This window comes from Syngnathus leptorhynchus, chromosome 4 (genome assembly GCF_054491065.1).
Source record: "Syngnathus leptorhynchus isolate UIUO chromosome 4, UIUO_Slep, whole genome shotgun sequence".
In the NCBI taxonomy this organism is placed as follows: domain Eukaryota; kingdom Metazoa; phylum Chordata; class Actinopteri; order Syngnathiformes; family Syngnathidae; genus Syngnathus; species Syngnathus leptorhynchus.
The window spans coordinates 14,437,593-14,451,868 of record NC_141198.1 but is presented as its reverse complement, the minus strand read 5'-3'; the positions used below and the strand labels follow the sequence as shown (position 1 = coordinate 14,451,868).

Genomic DNA, 14,276 nt, shown 5'->3' with positions numbered 1-14,276 from the left:
CAAATTCAGTTCATGTGCAACCATCCGATGGCCCAAAGTAGAAACGCACTATTATCATTCTCTGGAAAATGTACACCAGTTTTCTGGGCTCAGTTTACATTTATTTCTGAATTGCTGCACATCAAACCAGAAGGAAACTCACACTTTAGAGAGCTTACTTAGATAATAGTGACGTTCTTTTGCTCGAGCTACCTGAATAATTGAAGGAGCTGCAGATGTCCGAGATGGCGCCAATGCAAATGGTGATAAATGACTCCTCACTTTTTTGACCCAATTCTCTGTCCATATTTCTCCACTGTCACAATTCCGAGAACGCAAAGCCCCGCAATTACGCACTTTGTAGAGAATTTTTTTTTTTTTTTCAAGCAGACACATGACACGCATTGAGGTCCAAACGGGCTTTACCTCATTTTCATGAGGAATAGCACACACGACTTTAGTTTGAGTCACACATTGAATGTTGTACTAGATGATTGGGATGGCTTGACCCACACTCCGTTTCACAAGGTGGCGGTAATGCACTCCAAGTTGCTTGCGATCCACCATAATAGCAGAAGAAGACTAAGCTAGCAGACGGAAGTCTCTCACCGCGGGTCGAATCGTGGCGTGATTTTGTTGGGAGACAAAAACATCAAACAAACAAGCAACAAAGTTTGGGCAATTTGCAAGAAACATGGCGTCCTACGGGGAGAATCAGAAGGAGGAGGGTGTAGAGCGACCTTGTGGAGCAAGCGAAGAGAAGCAGCGACATCTGGACATTTCCTCGCCTCCGCTCGTCTTGTACAACCAAGGTCAGTGTCTGCACGTTCAGAGTCTGTACATAGTTAATGTTACTTCCACACCACACGGATGCTCAACATCATGCATGAAATCATCTCCACTAGCAACCAGTCGGGCTCCAATCTTGTAGTCTATCCGAGTACCCGGATTGACCTGTAACAGGCAGGCGGCATTGAGCCGCCCGACATCCAGAGGAACCGTTTTACTTTTCCACTCTTTCCCACATGAAACATGCACAACCAAATAAAACAAGGGAGGTTGCTGTTATTGTTTTGTTCTGGATTATGTGTTGCATTTCTATCAAACAAAGAGAGAGCGACAGAGAACACAAATTGCTAGTTCCGTCATTAAATCACACGTTGAACTTTGGGGGAACAAAAAAAAAAGATACTTCACGTATTCATAAAATGAAAGACAAATTGAATTCGTCCACCTTCAGCCGACCGAAAAAAATGCCATCTGCGTTTGTATTACGTCATCATTTCACCGTATTTTAATGTAGTTGTCAAGTTAAAACATTCCAAGATAATTCATTTGCCTGGCTTGTGCGAGGCAGATCATCAAGAGGGGGGCTCCGGTTGGAAGCAGGGGCGTCCGTTGAAGCCGCACGTCAACGAGGAAACCGACCACCCAGAGATGCTCAGCGTCAAGGAGGAAGATGAGGAGTTTGACGTCAGCCGGCTGCCACTGAATGTCGTCGTGGTGAAGACAGAATGCGACAGGGAGGACGAAAGTCCGGATGAAGCGCGAGCAGACGAAGGTGCAGATGAACCTTTGCCCAGCGACGGAAATGAAAATGACACAACAGAGGTGGGAGCTTACGCGCACGACGGCGATTTTATCTGCTCGGTTTGTGGCGAAAACTTCACTGAGGCGGACGCCGATCGCCACATGAAAGGCCACGCCGCCGAAAAACCTTTTGGCTGTTCCCTTTGCGGTCAAACATTTGCAGAAAAGGTTGAGTTGATCGTTCACAAAGTAACGCACGCCGCAGAAAATCCTTTCACTTGCTCAGTTTGCGGCAAAGTCTATTTGATTAAAGATTACTTGAATAAACACATGAAAACGCACACGGGAGAAAAACCGCACAGTTGCTCAGTTTGTGGAGAAAAATTTGCTCACAAGGCCACTTTGATAGCACACACGGCGACGCACACCGGAGAAAAACCTTTCACCTGCTCCGTTTGTGAGAAAAACTTTTCTTATAAGTCGGACCTGACAAAACACATGAGGACGCATACGGGAGAAAAACCCTTTAGCTGCTCGGTTTGCGGCGAGAGGTTTGCTCGCAAGGTCTCGTTAATTGCGCACACAGCGACGCATACGGGAGAAAAACCTTTCACTTGCTCCATTTGTGGCGAAAGCCTTTCCTATAAGCACAGTTTGAATTCACACATGCGGACACACACCGGAGAAAAACCTTTCACGTGCTCCGTTTGCGGCGAAAGCTTTGCTCGCAAAGAAAATCTGGTGGCGCACATGAGAAGACACACCGGAGAAAAACCTTTCACGTGTTCGCTTTGCGGGAAAAACTTTTCTCACAAGTCAGCTATGAGTAGACACCAGAGGGCCCACGCCAAAGAAAAATCTTTAACTTGCTCAGTTTGTGACCAGACCTTCTTGAAGAAGAGCATTTTGGTGGCACACATGCGTAAACATAACAGACAAAAACCGCTTGCAGTCAAACATTGGACGGACTAAATAGTCGATTGAATTAATTGTTAGAGTGTAGCTCTCAGGGCCATCTTAGTCTGATCAGTATTTATTATTTGTTTCAAATAATTGATGAAAACATTTTCCGTTATCTTGACCAGACACATTACAATGTTAAAGCATTTTGCATCTGATTTCGATCCATGTATCCTAGTTTGTTGTTGCTGTATTTTATGTCATTAAAAAGTCCTGCCTCAAATATTTTGTTTATCTTGATGTACAGTCTTTGAAATGAAGAGTCTGAAATAGAGTCTGTTCAGATTCTGACAACATTTTTGCAACTTTCCCTTTCATCTTGAAATAAAACTTCATTTTGAGGCACACAGAGACGAACAAAAAGACACACTGCAGCATCATCAAAATGCTTTATTTTGTAACGCATCATAACAAGGCCAACATTTTGGTTAGGGTTGTTGCCCCTATTTTTCGTGGAACGGGACACCATTTTTTTTTTCCTCGCAGGATTCATCTGGCATTTTACATTTCTCAGCCAATTATGAAGCCACAACCCACTATGTCAAGGTTTCTCACATTCCTCGGCACCATAATTCTTTATTGTCTGGATTTTATCATGGAGACAACAATTTTAGGGATTTATAACGTGCCCATCTTAATGCCAGCAAATCGCTATTCATGCATGCACTATAGGATTTTTACATGCGATATTTACCCACAATTGTAAGAATTCGGACTAGGATCTTTTGTCACACTCGCGAGCGAGTGCCGTTGTTGTTCTAATGATATGCATAATGTTCCGGTGCTTATGTACACATGACGGCCGCCGTGTTTTGGATTTTGTCCCTCGAAGCCCACCGTAGATGCCTTTAAAAATGATTCCCTTCATGCGCATGCGCACATACATTAGCGTTAGAAGAACGCAAAATAAAAAAATAAAAAATAACATCACGGCGACACGTAGGAACGTGAAAAGGTTGTGAAACAGGGCGAAAACCAACATGAAAATGTTGAAAGAGTTGGTGAGAAAGCGACTTATTGCAGCCGCTGACGAAATCTTCGGCCTGTTCGAAAGCACCGTCGCGTCGTACGAGGAGCAACTTTATCGTGCCAGAGAGGAGAACGAGCGACAGCGGCAACTGGGCGACGTTTGCCCGAAAGCTCACATCCAAGGTCTGGTCACGTTTTGTGTACTGGCAGAAATAGAAAGCAGTTTATAACTCGTTTGCGTGACGCCAAACATCAATGTTGACCATGTCTGGATTTTGGCAGCAAAGCAACATGTCCCCCCCCCCCCCCCTCCCCATATTTATCATGTGTGACTTGATGTGCTTTTCTTTCTTCTCAATGTCTCTCGAGTTTCATTGTGCAGGTGCAATTAGTTAACTACTGTTTTGACAGCCTAGATTTTCTATGTATAGAACTTGCCGCATTTGATTTGGACTGGTCGCATTTCACTGTCTGCGAGTGAAGGAAACAGACCGACAACTGGTTGCAACTTTCATTTGTCCGCAGCGAGATTGGATCAACGACGAGCCACGGTCGGAAAAGGTCAAGTCCTTCCAGATGCACTGTTAGCGTCGGACAGGCGCTCACCTCCCGTCAAAGAGGAAGAGGAGGCGCCACGGTCCTCCCGTGTGAAGGAAGAAGTAGAAGAGGCCGACCTCAGCGAGTTTCCGTTCAAGGTGGTGGTGGTGAAGAGCGAAGACGAGCAACTCCCCGGTGGGTCGTCGCCTCGCAATCTCCTTCGCGTTCCAAGTGGAGAGCGTCGTAGAGAACCGCAAGCACATAAACTCTTCTCTTTGCTGTCGGACACCGGGGACACAGGAGAATCGCTGAGCGATGCAGACTGCCGAGGGGACGGCAAACGCTTCCTGTCCTCGGAAAACGACTCGACTGAAAGGAGATGTGGCACAGGTAGAAAAAGTTTTACCTGTTCAGTTTGCGGTAAAACGTTTGCTCGAAAAGAACATGTGAAAAAACACATGAGAATGCACACAGGGGAAAAACCCTTTAGTTGCTCAGTTTGCAGTGAGGAATTTACTCAGAAAGTCTCTTTGACTGCTCACATGGCAACGCACACGGGAGAAAAACCCTTTGCCTGCTCACTATGCAGTGAAAGCTATTCTTACAAGCACAGTTTGAATGCACACATGCAGACGCACACAGGAGAAAAACCCTTTTGTTGCTCCATTTGCGGCAAACGCTTCCCCCAAAAGCCAAACATGGTTAAACACATGAGGACGCACACGGGAGAGAAACCATTTTGTTGTGCGGTTTGTGGCGACGCGTTTGCTCACAAGTTCTCCTTGAGCGTGCACATGCGGAAACACACTGGGGAAAAACCTTTCCGCTGCTCCACTTGCGGCGATACCTTTGCCCACAGGTTCTCTTTAAATGTCCACACGCGGACGCACACGGGAGAGAAACCTTTCAGTTGCACAGTGTGCGGTAAAATCTTCTCCCAAAGGGCCCACGTTGTCGCACACATGAGGACGCACACGGGAGAAAAACCCTTTACTTGCTCCATTTGCGACAAAAGCTATTTCAAGAAGTGCAGTTTGACAATACACATGCGGAAACACAACTTGGAATAAAGCTTTCGCTGCATTGTCTGCTTTCAAACGAGCAACAATCGGCACCGTGCGGTAACCTCCAGCTGGTCACGGGATACGAGCTCTGCTGCAAAGAGAGCGAGAAACCTCACTAACCTTCTTCATAGTTTCAACCATTAAGGTCTTGCAAACTGTAATCCTGAAACTGTGCAACATCATTTCCAACATTACCTTTGAAAAGATTGGATTGGCAATGAATGGATTTGAGGTCCGCCTTGTCCACACGAGCGAAAGACCCTTCAGCTGCTCGCTTTGCGGCTACACATTTGCTCACAGCTTCTCTTTGAGCATACACATGCACAAACACACTTGGGGGTAAAAAACCCTTTAGTTGTAGCAAAACGTCTGCCTGCTACAATGGCCACCAGAACAAGTTGTGACATAAAAATATTTTCCAAGAGCCTCTTTTGTTGGCTGTATGCATTAAGGTGTACCTAATAAAGTGACCAGCGAGTGTGTCTGTGCACATTCTCCTGATGTGCCAATCTTGATGTCCAAGACTCATCTTTGTGTGCCACTCGCAGAGAGAGAAATTATTTTCTTCTCCCAGACTTATTGGGAGGAGGACCACGCACTGTGGCTTTTTTTTTTTTCTTGCCGCACAGACAACACATAAATGAAAACGCAGCAGAGGAAGCAATCTTTTCAGCGTTCTTAGCGGGTGTGGCAATGCAATATGGCTGCCGGGAGCTTCGCTTCTTGCTACGGCAAGCGAGCGGCATTATACCATCATTACAACGGCAACATGATGCGTCAGGTCCGATTTTACCAAATCATCAAAACGGGTATAGCGTATAGTCTGTTCTTTGACTTTACAACAGGAGTTGAAGCAAAACTTTCTGGGGGCACTTTCTTGGGTACTGATCTTTTTCTTTTTTTACACGAATCTGCAATTTCGCAAAATGCTACGTTGTCGCTTTAAGAATCGGAGAAACGGGCGCGTGTGTTGAGGAGTTGTGCGGGGTTGGGCTTCTCGGATGGTTTTGGTCCTCAGTTGGTGTGCGTTGAGTAAGTTGTGGCTGACTCGCGTTTGGACATGGAGCTGCACATTCTGGACCACCGGCTGCGGGTCACCAGCATCAACAAGAGCGGCTTGTCGAACTTCACGCATCCGCTCATCAAGCTAATCTTCCTCCGCCGACGGACACGGTAAACGGGGGCTCATTGAGAAATTACGTCATTTTGCATATTTGGCGACGCCTTCAACGCGTCATGTCGACAAATGGACCAGTTTCGCTTGATGCACCAGGTTAGAGGCCACTGGCACCGCCATCTAAGAATGCAATGCGTGTGATGACATTTGCTGTTTTTATGAGGCAACGTCGAGGCGAGAGCAACGATGGCCTGCGCTGGGGGAAATTGTATTCTCACCCACCTCTAGCTCATCGCTTTAGTTGAACTTTCAAGGCATGTTTTCCCAAGCAAGATAAACTTTGGTGGATCCACTTGACGATCCTAATAGCCTTATTTTTTTGAAGGGAGGTTTACGTTTCCTATTACTTAGTGGTTGCCATTGCAGCAGTTTTAGCAGGTTGCACATCTGCTCGTCGTTGAAGCCACGCCCACCGAGTCCTATTGGCTGTCGTGGGCATTGAGCTAATGATGGGCCAATCAGAACCGCTTAAACGTGATAGTACAATGCACGCGCCTTTATTCGTTAATGAAGGCTCCACGACTATTACTTGTTTTGTATACATTTGCATTTTTGTTGGGCTTTTATTTCTCTTACGGAGATTTCATATTCACAAAGTATTTTTTTTGCACATTTTTGAGGTATTATTGACTTATAACTTTGTTTATGGAGCGCATTTCATAATAGGCGCAGCTCTAACAACGTGCTTTAATTATACCAATTATATAACTACAAAGATGATAAAAACAGTAAACCAAAATAAATGAATAGAAGTGGTAATATACATGCATATAAAGTAGACACCAATAGAAGAGGAACAACTAAGTCAATCTTATGTCGGTCCTAAAGCCAACAAAAAAACAAATGTGACCGAGTCAGCAGTCGCTCGGTTAGTCGGGCAGCGCGAGAACAGCAGGGTGGGGCTCGCAGAGAGAGACCCCCCCCCCCCCCACCTCCCAAAACAATTGAGGCCACACGAATGGTTTTCTTTTAGCTGTTTCCAGCGTCAAAGCCTGCAACAATTGGTGGATATCCCCTCTGCTCGGTAGGCCAGTCGGCTGTCAGCGTTATTCACTTTTATCAGCAAAGGTTTTGCAAGTATAGTTGAGCCTCACGCAGTCGCAGCCTGGTGGTTCACAGTTGGACACATTTGTTTCATGGAATCTTTTGGGCTTAATATTTTGTCTTCTTGATCACAGGTTCCAGTAAAGTGATGTAATTCAACCGTTGGCCACTAGATGGTGGCACAGTATTTAACTTGACTGTAATTTTAAGGAAGGAGAGCAAAACAGGAAATATTTCAATCTCAGTCTCGTTTTTCTGCTGTTGATTGAATGTGACATTTTCCATCCTGCTTTTTAAGCCTACGGAAAAAGAGTCTGTCCATTTTACAATGTTCATGTTTATTTGGGATTCTTGGCTGTCAAGTTTGTTGGTTTGGAGTGAACACCCAGCACACTTATGTCAAACTCAAGGACCCAGGGCCAGATATGGCCTGCCACATCATTTGATGTGGCCCGCGAAAGCAAATTAAGCTTCATATGTCAAAACTAAAATTGCAAATTGTCATCACTTTAAAAACAAATATAGGGTTAGGGTTATATATATTTATTATATATATATATATTATAATATTTCTTGAAATTTTTGTTACCATTCGTCTATATGAAATATTTGAACAGTTTTACGAGCTTCTGATTTTTGCCATTTGATCATCGTCACAGAAGTGTGTGTGTGTGCATGTGTCCGCCTACACTGTGTATTTTGATTGTCATTTACGTTGAAAAAAAAATCCCAAATCCTGCTTTCAGATGCAAGTTCTTCAGTATGACGGAGACCCCCGAGAACTACACGGTCTTGTTGGATGAGGAGGGCTTCAAAGGTAGAGAGAACAACACTTCACTTTTAGCCTGTGTATTCCAATCAACGGGCACAGTCATATTATTGTCTTTATTGCTGCTACGCGTCATTTGCATGGTTCTCTTGAATATTCTTTATTCCTTTCATTGACAAACCAGATTGGGAAACCCTTTTTTAAATTTACGATCCGTTTCTCATTGAAATGCGCACGTCAGTATTGTCATTGTGTGCATCTCCTCAGTGATGAGATGTGCATTTCAATGGCGAATGTTGACTGATGGCTTTGGCGGGCAGAACTGGAGGCCTCGTCGCAACTTCAGGCAGAGGGTTCAGTGTGGCTGCCGCTCAACGTGCTCTCCGACGCCGTCGCCGCCTCGCCCGGCTCACAGGCGCCGGGCGTCACCAAGATTGCCGAGTCGGTCATCGCGCCGCTGGCCCGCCGCCACGTCTCCGTCTTCATGCTGTCCACCTACCAGACCGACTTTGTCCTGGTCAGTCCGCACTTTTGTGCCTCCAAAACGACATGTGACCACGACAAAGGGCAGGGCGTGAAATCCTTTAGGCAAAAAAAAAAAAAAAACTCAAAACATAACTACCAAAGAGGAATTCACTTTTGATTGGTTTTGAAAAGTCTTTTTTATATGCAAGTCTTTGCAGAGAGTTGCATTGTAGAGAAAACAATTCTTTGTGTTAAAAAATGTCACAGTTATAAAAAGGCAGGAAGATATACTTATTGAAAGATCAAATGGGTTTCAGGTGAGAGAGAAGGACCTGCCGGTGGTGGTGGCCACTCTGGAGGAGGAGTTCAACATCTTCCGCGAAGTTGGAGGAGAGTCGCTCCTCGTCCGCGGCTGCGACGTCGCCGACGGCCAGCACAAGAACGCGAAACAAGGTGAGTCTGTATGCCAAACCTACTTGCTTTCGTTCCATTTTTTTTTATTAAATACAAAGACAAAAGCACACGATGGAATGCTCCCTCAAGTTTGCTTGATGATGCAGCTTCCGAGTGGTTATGTCATCTATGAATATCCCAACGGAAAGCACGTGACCTCCTTTGCTTGCAGCCCCACAGGCCGGTCTTCAGCCGGTGCTCATTCCTCAGAACCGCTACTGCGTCATGTCCCTGGACCCCGACACCCTGCCCTCCATCGCCACCACGCTCATCGACGTGCTCTTCTACTCTGGCAGGTCAGACAGATGGGCTGCAGTGCTGTGGTTGCGACACAAGGTGGCACTGTAGCACTAATTCTTGAAAAACGGATTATATTTGGACTTTTTATGTCTTTGATGACATGGCAACTGGAGACCTTTTTTGGGGGTCTTGTGGGGTTAGATTATAATTTAAAAAAAAATCCAGCTATCATACCAAATATATCATAGATAAAATTAGCAAATTTTTGAGCCTGGTTCTTGCTTGAAACCAAAATGGCAGAGATATTTCTTTCTTAATAAGACTCTACTCGTGTTAGCTTCAAGTTGCATGTTGCTAAGCACAACTTTTCAAGGTGTAGTCCAGGAAACGTTTTTCATGTTGCAAAGTAAACCTGGTCAACAAATTTGACGGCAGGTTACCAAGTCATGTTTGTCTTTGCCTAGCCCCAAAGATGACGAGGTGCTGTCTCCCGGCTCAGACTTGGAGCGGATCAAGTTTTTCTCCTTCTCCTTGATTGACGGTTACGTCTCGCTCGTCATGGACACGGACACTCAAAGACGGTAAGCACCGTGGTCGTGATGTCAAGGACAAAAGCCGCCGCTTGGTTCATTGACGACAGTGTCTTTGACACGGTGCTATGTGCCTCAAGGTCTAAAAGTTGTCTTAGATGTTTCTAAAAACTCTTTGATCTTTGCCCACTCGACTCAAAACGATTCTTGGATGCCCCAGTTTCCCCGCCGACCTCCTCTTCACCAGCTCGTCCGGGGAACTGTGGCGAATGGTACGAATCGGAGGACAACCCCTCGGCTTCGGTGAGTGACCGCTCTCTTGCCCCGGTCTCCACGTGCCCCACCCGAGACGTGTCGTTGTGGCTGCTTTCAGACGAGTGCGGCATCGTGGCCCAGATCTCACAGCCGCTGGCCGACTGCGACATCTCCGCCTACTACATCAGCACCTTCAGTTTCGACCACGCTTTGGTGAGTGGACACCTGGTGACCAATCCTCATTCCATGTGACTCACAAAGGATTCCATCCGCTTTGTCATGTGTGAGTAAAGCGGTCGCGTTTTCGCACCATTGACTCACCTGACCGTGACAAGCGGAAAGAAAATGCTCAGCTGTCTTTGATGTTTATGTTGGGAAGTTGTTTGCCAAAAACCTTTTTCATGCCATTTGCTTAATTTGAGCAAAACCAAGGAGCTATAGTTCATTGAAGGCGAACTAGTCTTGGATGTCAATAAAGCGAGGTTCTATTTCATGTTATTTATGTCTTTGATGCTTTGAGACGCTTACGTTAAGACTTTGATGTTGAAAAAAGCCATACGTTTGTTAATCTCTTTTTATTTCAATTGTCCCTGATCTTTCAAAACCAAGTCGGTCTGCTCAATAGCCATTAATGATTACGGAAATGCACGTTCACCTGATTTTACTTTAAATTGTTTTTTTGTTTGTTTGTTTTTTACAGAAATTGTCTTTGATTTTTTTCCCAACGCAAAGCCCTGTTTCGTTTTTTTCTCACCGTGTGCTTCCCAAAAGACTCAAAAAGGAAATAATAGACTAGCGCACGTGAGTCACGTTATCTCGTCATCCACGATTACAAATCAAATACAAGCGAAGGAAACTAATTGACGGATTAGTCAAGTGTATTTTTTTACTTCTACTGAATTGAAAGAGTAAAGTGGTGTGTTACCCGTGACCTTTGACCCTGTTTGGCTGTGTTTCCGCAGACGCTCGGAATTGGTATGGTTTTGAACTGAATAGTGAAGCATGAGCTGATATTAGCTCTTTTGAAAGTTGGCCTTTTTTTTTTTTACACAATAACACATAAAAATCATTTCCTTTTTTTCCACCTATTGTCTGGCCCATTTTTGCCGATTGGTTGTTAAGATAAACAAATACAAAAGAACAAAGTGTTTGAAAGCAGTCAAATCCTCGCACTTTTTGTTGGACTGGATCAAAAAGGTTTCAAGCTGTCTGACCAAGGATTGGACTTTCAAGACGGGTTCAGGCTTTGAAATTACAAGTGAGGTGAAGGCTTTATGGCTAGGATGTGAAGACAGGCGTTTCAAAAGTAGAACATTGTTTTTCAAAGCCGTCAAATGTGCGTCTGGTTTTGAGCCCAAAACAAAATGAAATCATCGTGTATGTGTGTGTGTGTGCATGTGTGTGTGAGTGTGTTTTAGGTCCCCGAGGAGGACATCGCTCGTGTAAGCGACGTGCTGCACAAGCAGCGGATGGACCTGACCACCAGCTGAGCCCTGACCTCCTGAGCCCCTTGGGATGCCACAAGCACTTTTCTCCGTTTTTTTTCTCAACACCTCAGGCAACAACGTGTCTTCTTAATGGGTCAGCATTTTGGAAGGAAGTAAAACAAAACAAGACAAAATTCAAGAAACAACAACACCTGTAACAGGTCAATAACTTGCACAAATGTTTGATTTGAGTGAATATCACCTCGGATACTTTTGTATTCACTGGACTGTTGCGCAATATCATGCTCATGAAAATATAATGTTTGGAAATTTGAAAGCTTCTTTCTTCCCCCCCCACACACACACACTTCTCAAGAGTGTTAAAAATGTCTCAAAGATGAGCGTGACGACTTTTGCCGTTGCCGCTGCTCGTCTGTGACGACGTCACAAAAAAAAGTCAAAGAAAAAGTGACGCAACGTTTTGTTTTGGGGCTCTGGGCCTATTTTTGGATTTGCGAGTAAATTTTGGTGCTGCAAGGGCGGGCGGACGTCGCTGATGTGTCAGTCAAACGGACGCTTGACACGTGTTGCAAGGCTGAACTTTTCCATATGTGTCAGTTGTGGGAGTTGATGATGATGCCGGTGATGATGAAGGTATGAGGATGCTCGCTGATAAAAAGACACACGGCGCAAGTGAGGAGCAACATAAAGGAGATCCGCCATGGCCTCTGCGCTGAAAAGACTGCTGCACTTTGGTAATATTCATCTTCATTTCATTGGCTTTTGCCTTTTTCTGCTTTGCACAACTTCAAGTTCATTCAAACATTGCTGAAGGACTTGAAATTTGCACCAAAGTTCCGTTTCTTAATAATCGTGTTTTATCCGACAGGATTTACACACCAAAACTGTTTCAAAATGTTTCTTTTTTTTTTTTATGGGAATATTTTTGAAAAATTGTGTGAGGGGCCTCACGTGAAATTGCTCTCAATAGCGACACAACAGCCAGGCTACGCCATTGATTGTTTTTTTGCTAAATCCGGCCGCTCGTTGAATTATTCGGCCCAAATCGGAGACTCCAAAGCGACTTTTCAGTGTTTCACAATTCCCCCCTCCGATCTCTTTACTGTTCATCTTTCAATGAAATAACTTGGACTGTCTGTGCATTGCAAGTTGGCTCTGGACTCAAGTCCTAAATTTGTCCTTTTGTGCTCAGCGCTGTTGGTTGCGTTGTTGGTGCCAGAATGTCGCCCGGCCCCACTGGCCGACATCTCTTGCCATGACAACTTCCTCGCCCTCATCAACATCGTCAACACGCTCGGCGCCCAAACTGCGCACCTGCTCGACGAATACGTAAGTGCATTCAGTGTCTGGCCACTCGCTATCCTCGTTTTTTCGCTCCTTTTCATTTGAACTTGGCGAGGTAGATTTCTGTTTCTGCGGGATGTTGATGCCATTAGAAAAAAAAGATGGTCAGAAACTAGAAAGCCTCGGACAATATCGACGCGTGTTCCCTGACTTTTGCAAAGGCTACGAAAAGAAGCTTTGGGTCGTTTTGCTATCAGGGAACGTGCCCTCATCCTTCTGCCCCCCCCCCCCTCACAGATGCTCTTCCACGGCCTAAGCGGCGAGCCTCCCAAAGGCCTCGACTACACCGTGAGGGGCTCCAACGTCTCTGAGCTACTTCAGGATATCTACGCCAAGAACGTGCTGTTCCAACTGCATCTCACCAAGGTGGAAAAGTACCAGAAGGAAGACTGGGGCAACCCCTGGAAGGTCGCCGAGCCGCTCGACCAAGTCATGGGGAATCTTTTGTACTCAAGAGACATATCAATGAACTTGGCCCACCAAGTCCAGCCGAATGTGGAGCTGGCGACAGCGGAGCCTCCACACGAGACCCACAATCACGGTTGGGCCAAGAAGTCCTATGGTTGGAAAGTCATCGCAGGCCTGAAAAACTGGGTGGCAGATGTCAACAGGGACCTGAGGGTGATGTGGGGCCCGTGTGACAATCGCATCAAGTGAAGAACCGTCAGGGCCCTGAAATCCAGCCGGAGGAGGTCCCGGGATCGCTTCTCGTGCTGATTATCGCGCTATGCTCCGCTTGTGGGAGAAAACCTGATTGGGTCCAGAACTGACACTGACCACCTGACGTGCCTGAAGGCCAAACTGTCATTAGGATGCAGAGCTTTGACCAGGCTCTGGCTCCAAAAGGTAGCCAGACAAAAAAAAAAATGCCAAGGGTGCAGAGGTTAGCCGGTTGAAAACCTTCCTTTCGACCTTTCCCGGGCCGGTGATGTAGTAGATGGTGCAGCTGCACGTCAAAACTGGAGGCGAGTCTACTGTTCCGGATCCAGTCATCCAGGAACTGTCCACTTGTCTGGCCCAGCCAAATGGTCTGATGAAGCTGCGGAACAACCAAATGAAGCCAGAAGCCAGCCGGGTTGGAATCGGTCATCTGTTGAGGTTGTGGGGAAAAACGGATTTGATGACAATAAATGTGAGAATGCGGATCCAGAAGGTAGCCAGACGCCTTTGCACATGTTGCTTTGCTACGAGAACCTAATTTGTCCTCAACAAGTCTTCCTCGGTCCACGGCCCAAAGAGTTGTGGCAGGGTTCTGCGGGTTGCAGATCTCTGCCACAGCCCGTAGTTGGATCCGGTCCAGTTGCCAAAACCGTTTGCACTTTCCTCTGATGAGGTCAATTTTGTCACTGTTCATTATGAAGATTATTTAATGTGTTGTTATTGCACTATTTATTGTTTTAAATTAAAGCGCAGAGTTTTTAAATGACCATTTCTTTGCTGTTTCTCATGTAAATGTTGTCGGTCGTTCCACCGTCCACAGGACCGGACGGCACCAGCTTGACTCCGACGCCA

The 14,276-nt window shown here is 45.7% G+C and overlaps 4 protein-coding genes across 4 annotated transcripts; all 4 read left to right on the top strand.

Moving 5' to 3' along the window:
- The first annotated feature begins 487 nt into the window (after positions 1-487).
- Positions 488-2,681, top strand: LOC147058307 (uncharacterized). The gene is made up of 2 exons (XM_085910427.1): positions 488-791; positions 1,337-2,681. The coding sequence occupies exons 1-2, from the start codon at positions 674-676 to the stop codon at positions 2,479-2,481; spliced, it is 1,263 nt and encodes a 420-aa protein (XP_085766553.1). The 5' UTR covers positions 488-673; the 3' UTR covers positions 2,482-2,681.
- A 689-nt stretch (positions 2,682-3,370) lies between these two features.
- Positions 3,371-5,254, top strand: LOC147058306 (uncharacterized). The gene is made up of 2 exons (XM_085910428.1): positions 3,371-3,621; positions 3,964-5,254. The coding sequence occupies exons 1-2, from the start codon at positions 3,450-3,452 to the stop codon at positions 5,043-5,045; spliced, it is 1,254 nt and encodes a 417-aa protein (XP_085766554.1). The 5' UTR covers positions 3,371-3,449; the 3' UTR covers positions 5,046-5,254.
- A 689-nt stretch (positions 5,255-5,943) lies between these two features.
- Positions 5,944-11,605, top strand: castor1 (cytosolic arginine sensor for mTORC1 subunit 1). The gene is made up of 9 exons (XM_085910429.1): positions 5,944-6,212; positions 8,007-8,077; positions 8,350-8,546; positions 8,812-8,947; positions 9,120-9,243; positions 9,652-9,768; positions 9,938-10,020; positions 10,091-10,185; positions 11,391-11,605. The coding sequence occupies exons 1-9, from the start codon at positions 6,100-6,102 to the stop codon at positions 11,460-11,462; spliced, it is 1,008 nt and encodes a 335-aa protein (XP_085766555.1). The 5' UTR covers positions 5,944-6,099; the 3' UTR covers positions 11,463-11,605.
- A 468-nt stretch (positions 11,606-12,073) lies between these two features.
- Positions 12,074-14,068, top strand: LOC147058304 (uncharacterized). Its single transcript, XM_085910793.1, has 3 exons — positions 12,074-12,154; positions 12,613-12,749; positions 13,002-14,068. Exons 1-3 carry the CDS (start codon positions 12,121-12,123, stop codon positions 13,419-13,421), a joined length of 591 nt encoding a protein of 196 aa, XP_085766919.1. The 5' UTR covers positions 12,074-12,120; the 3' UTR covers positions 13,422-14,068.
- Positions 14,069-14,276: the final 208 nt, after the last annotated feature.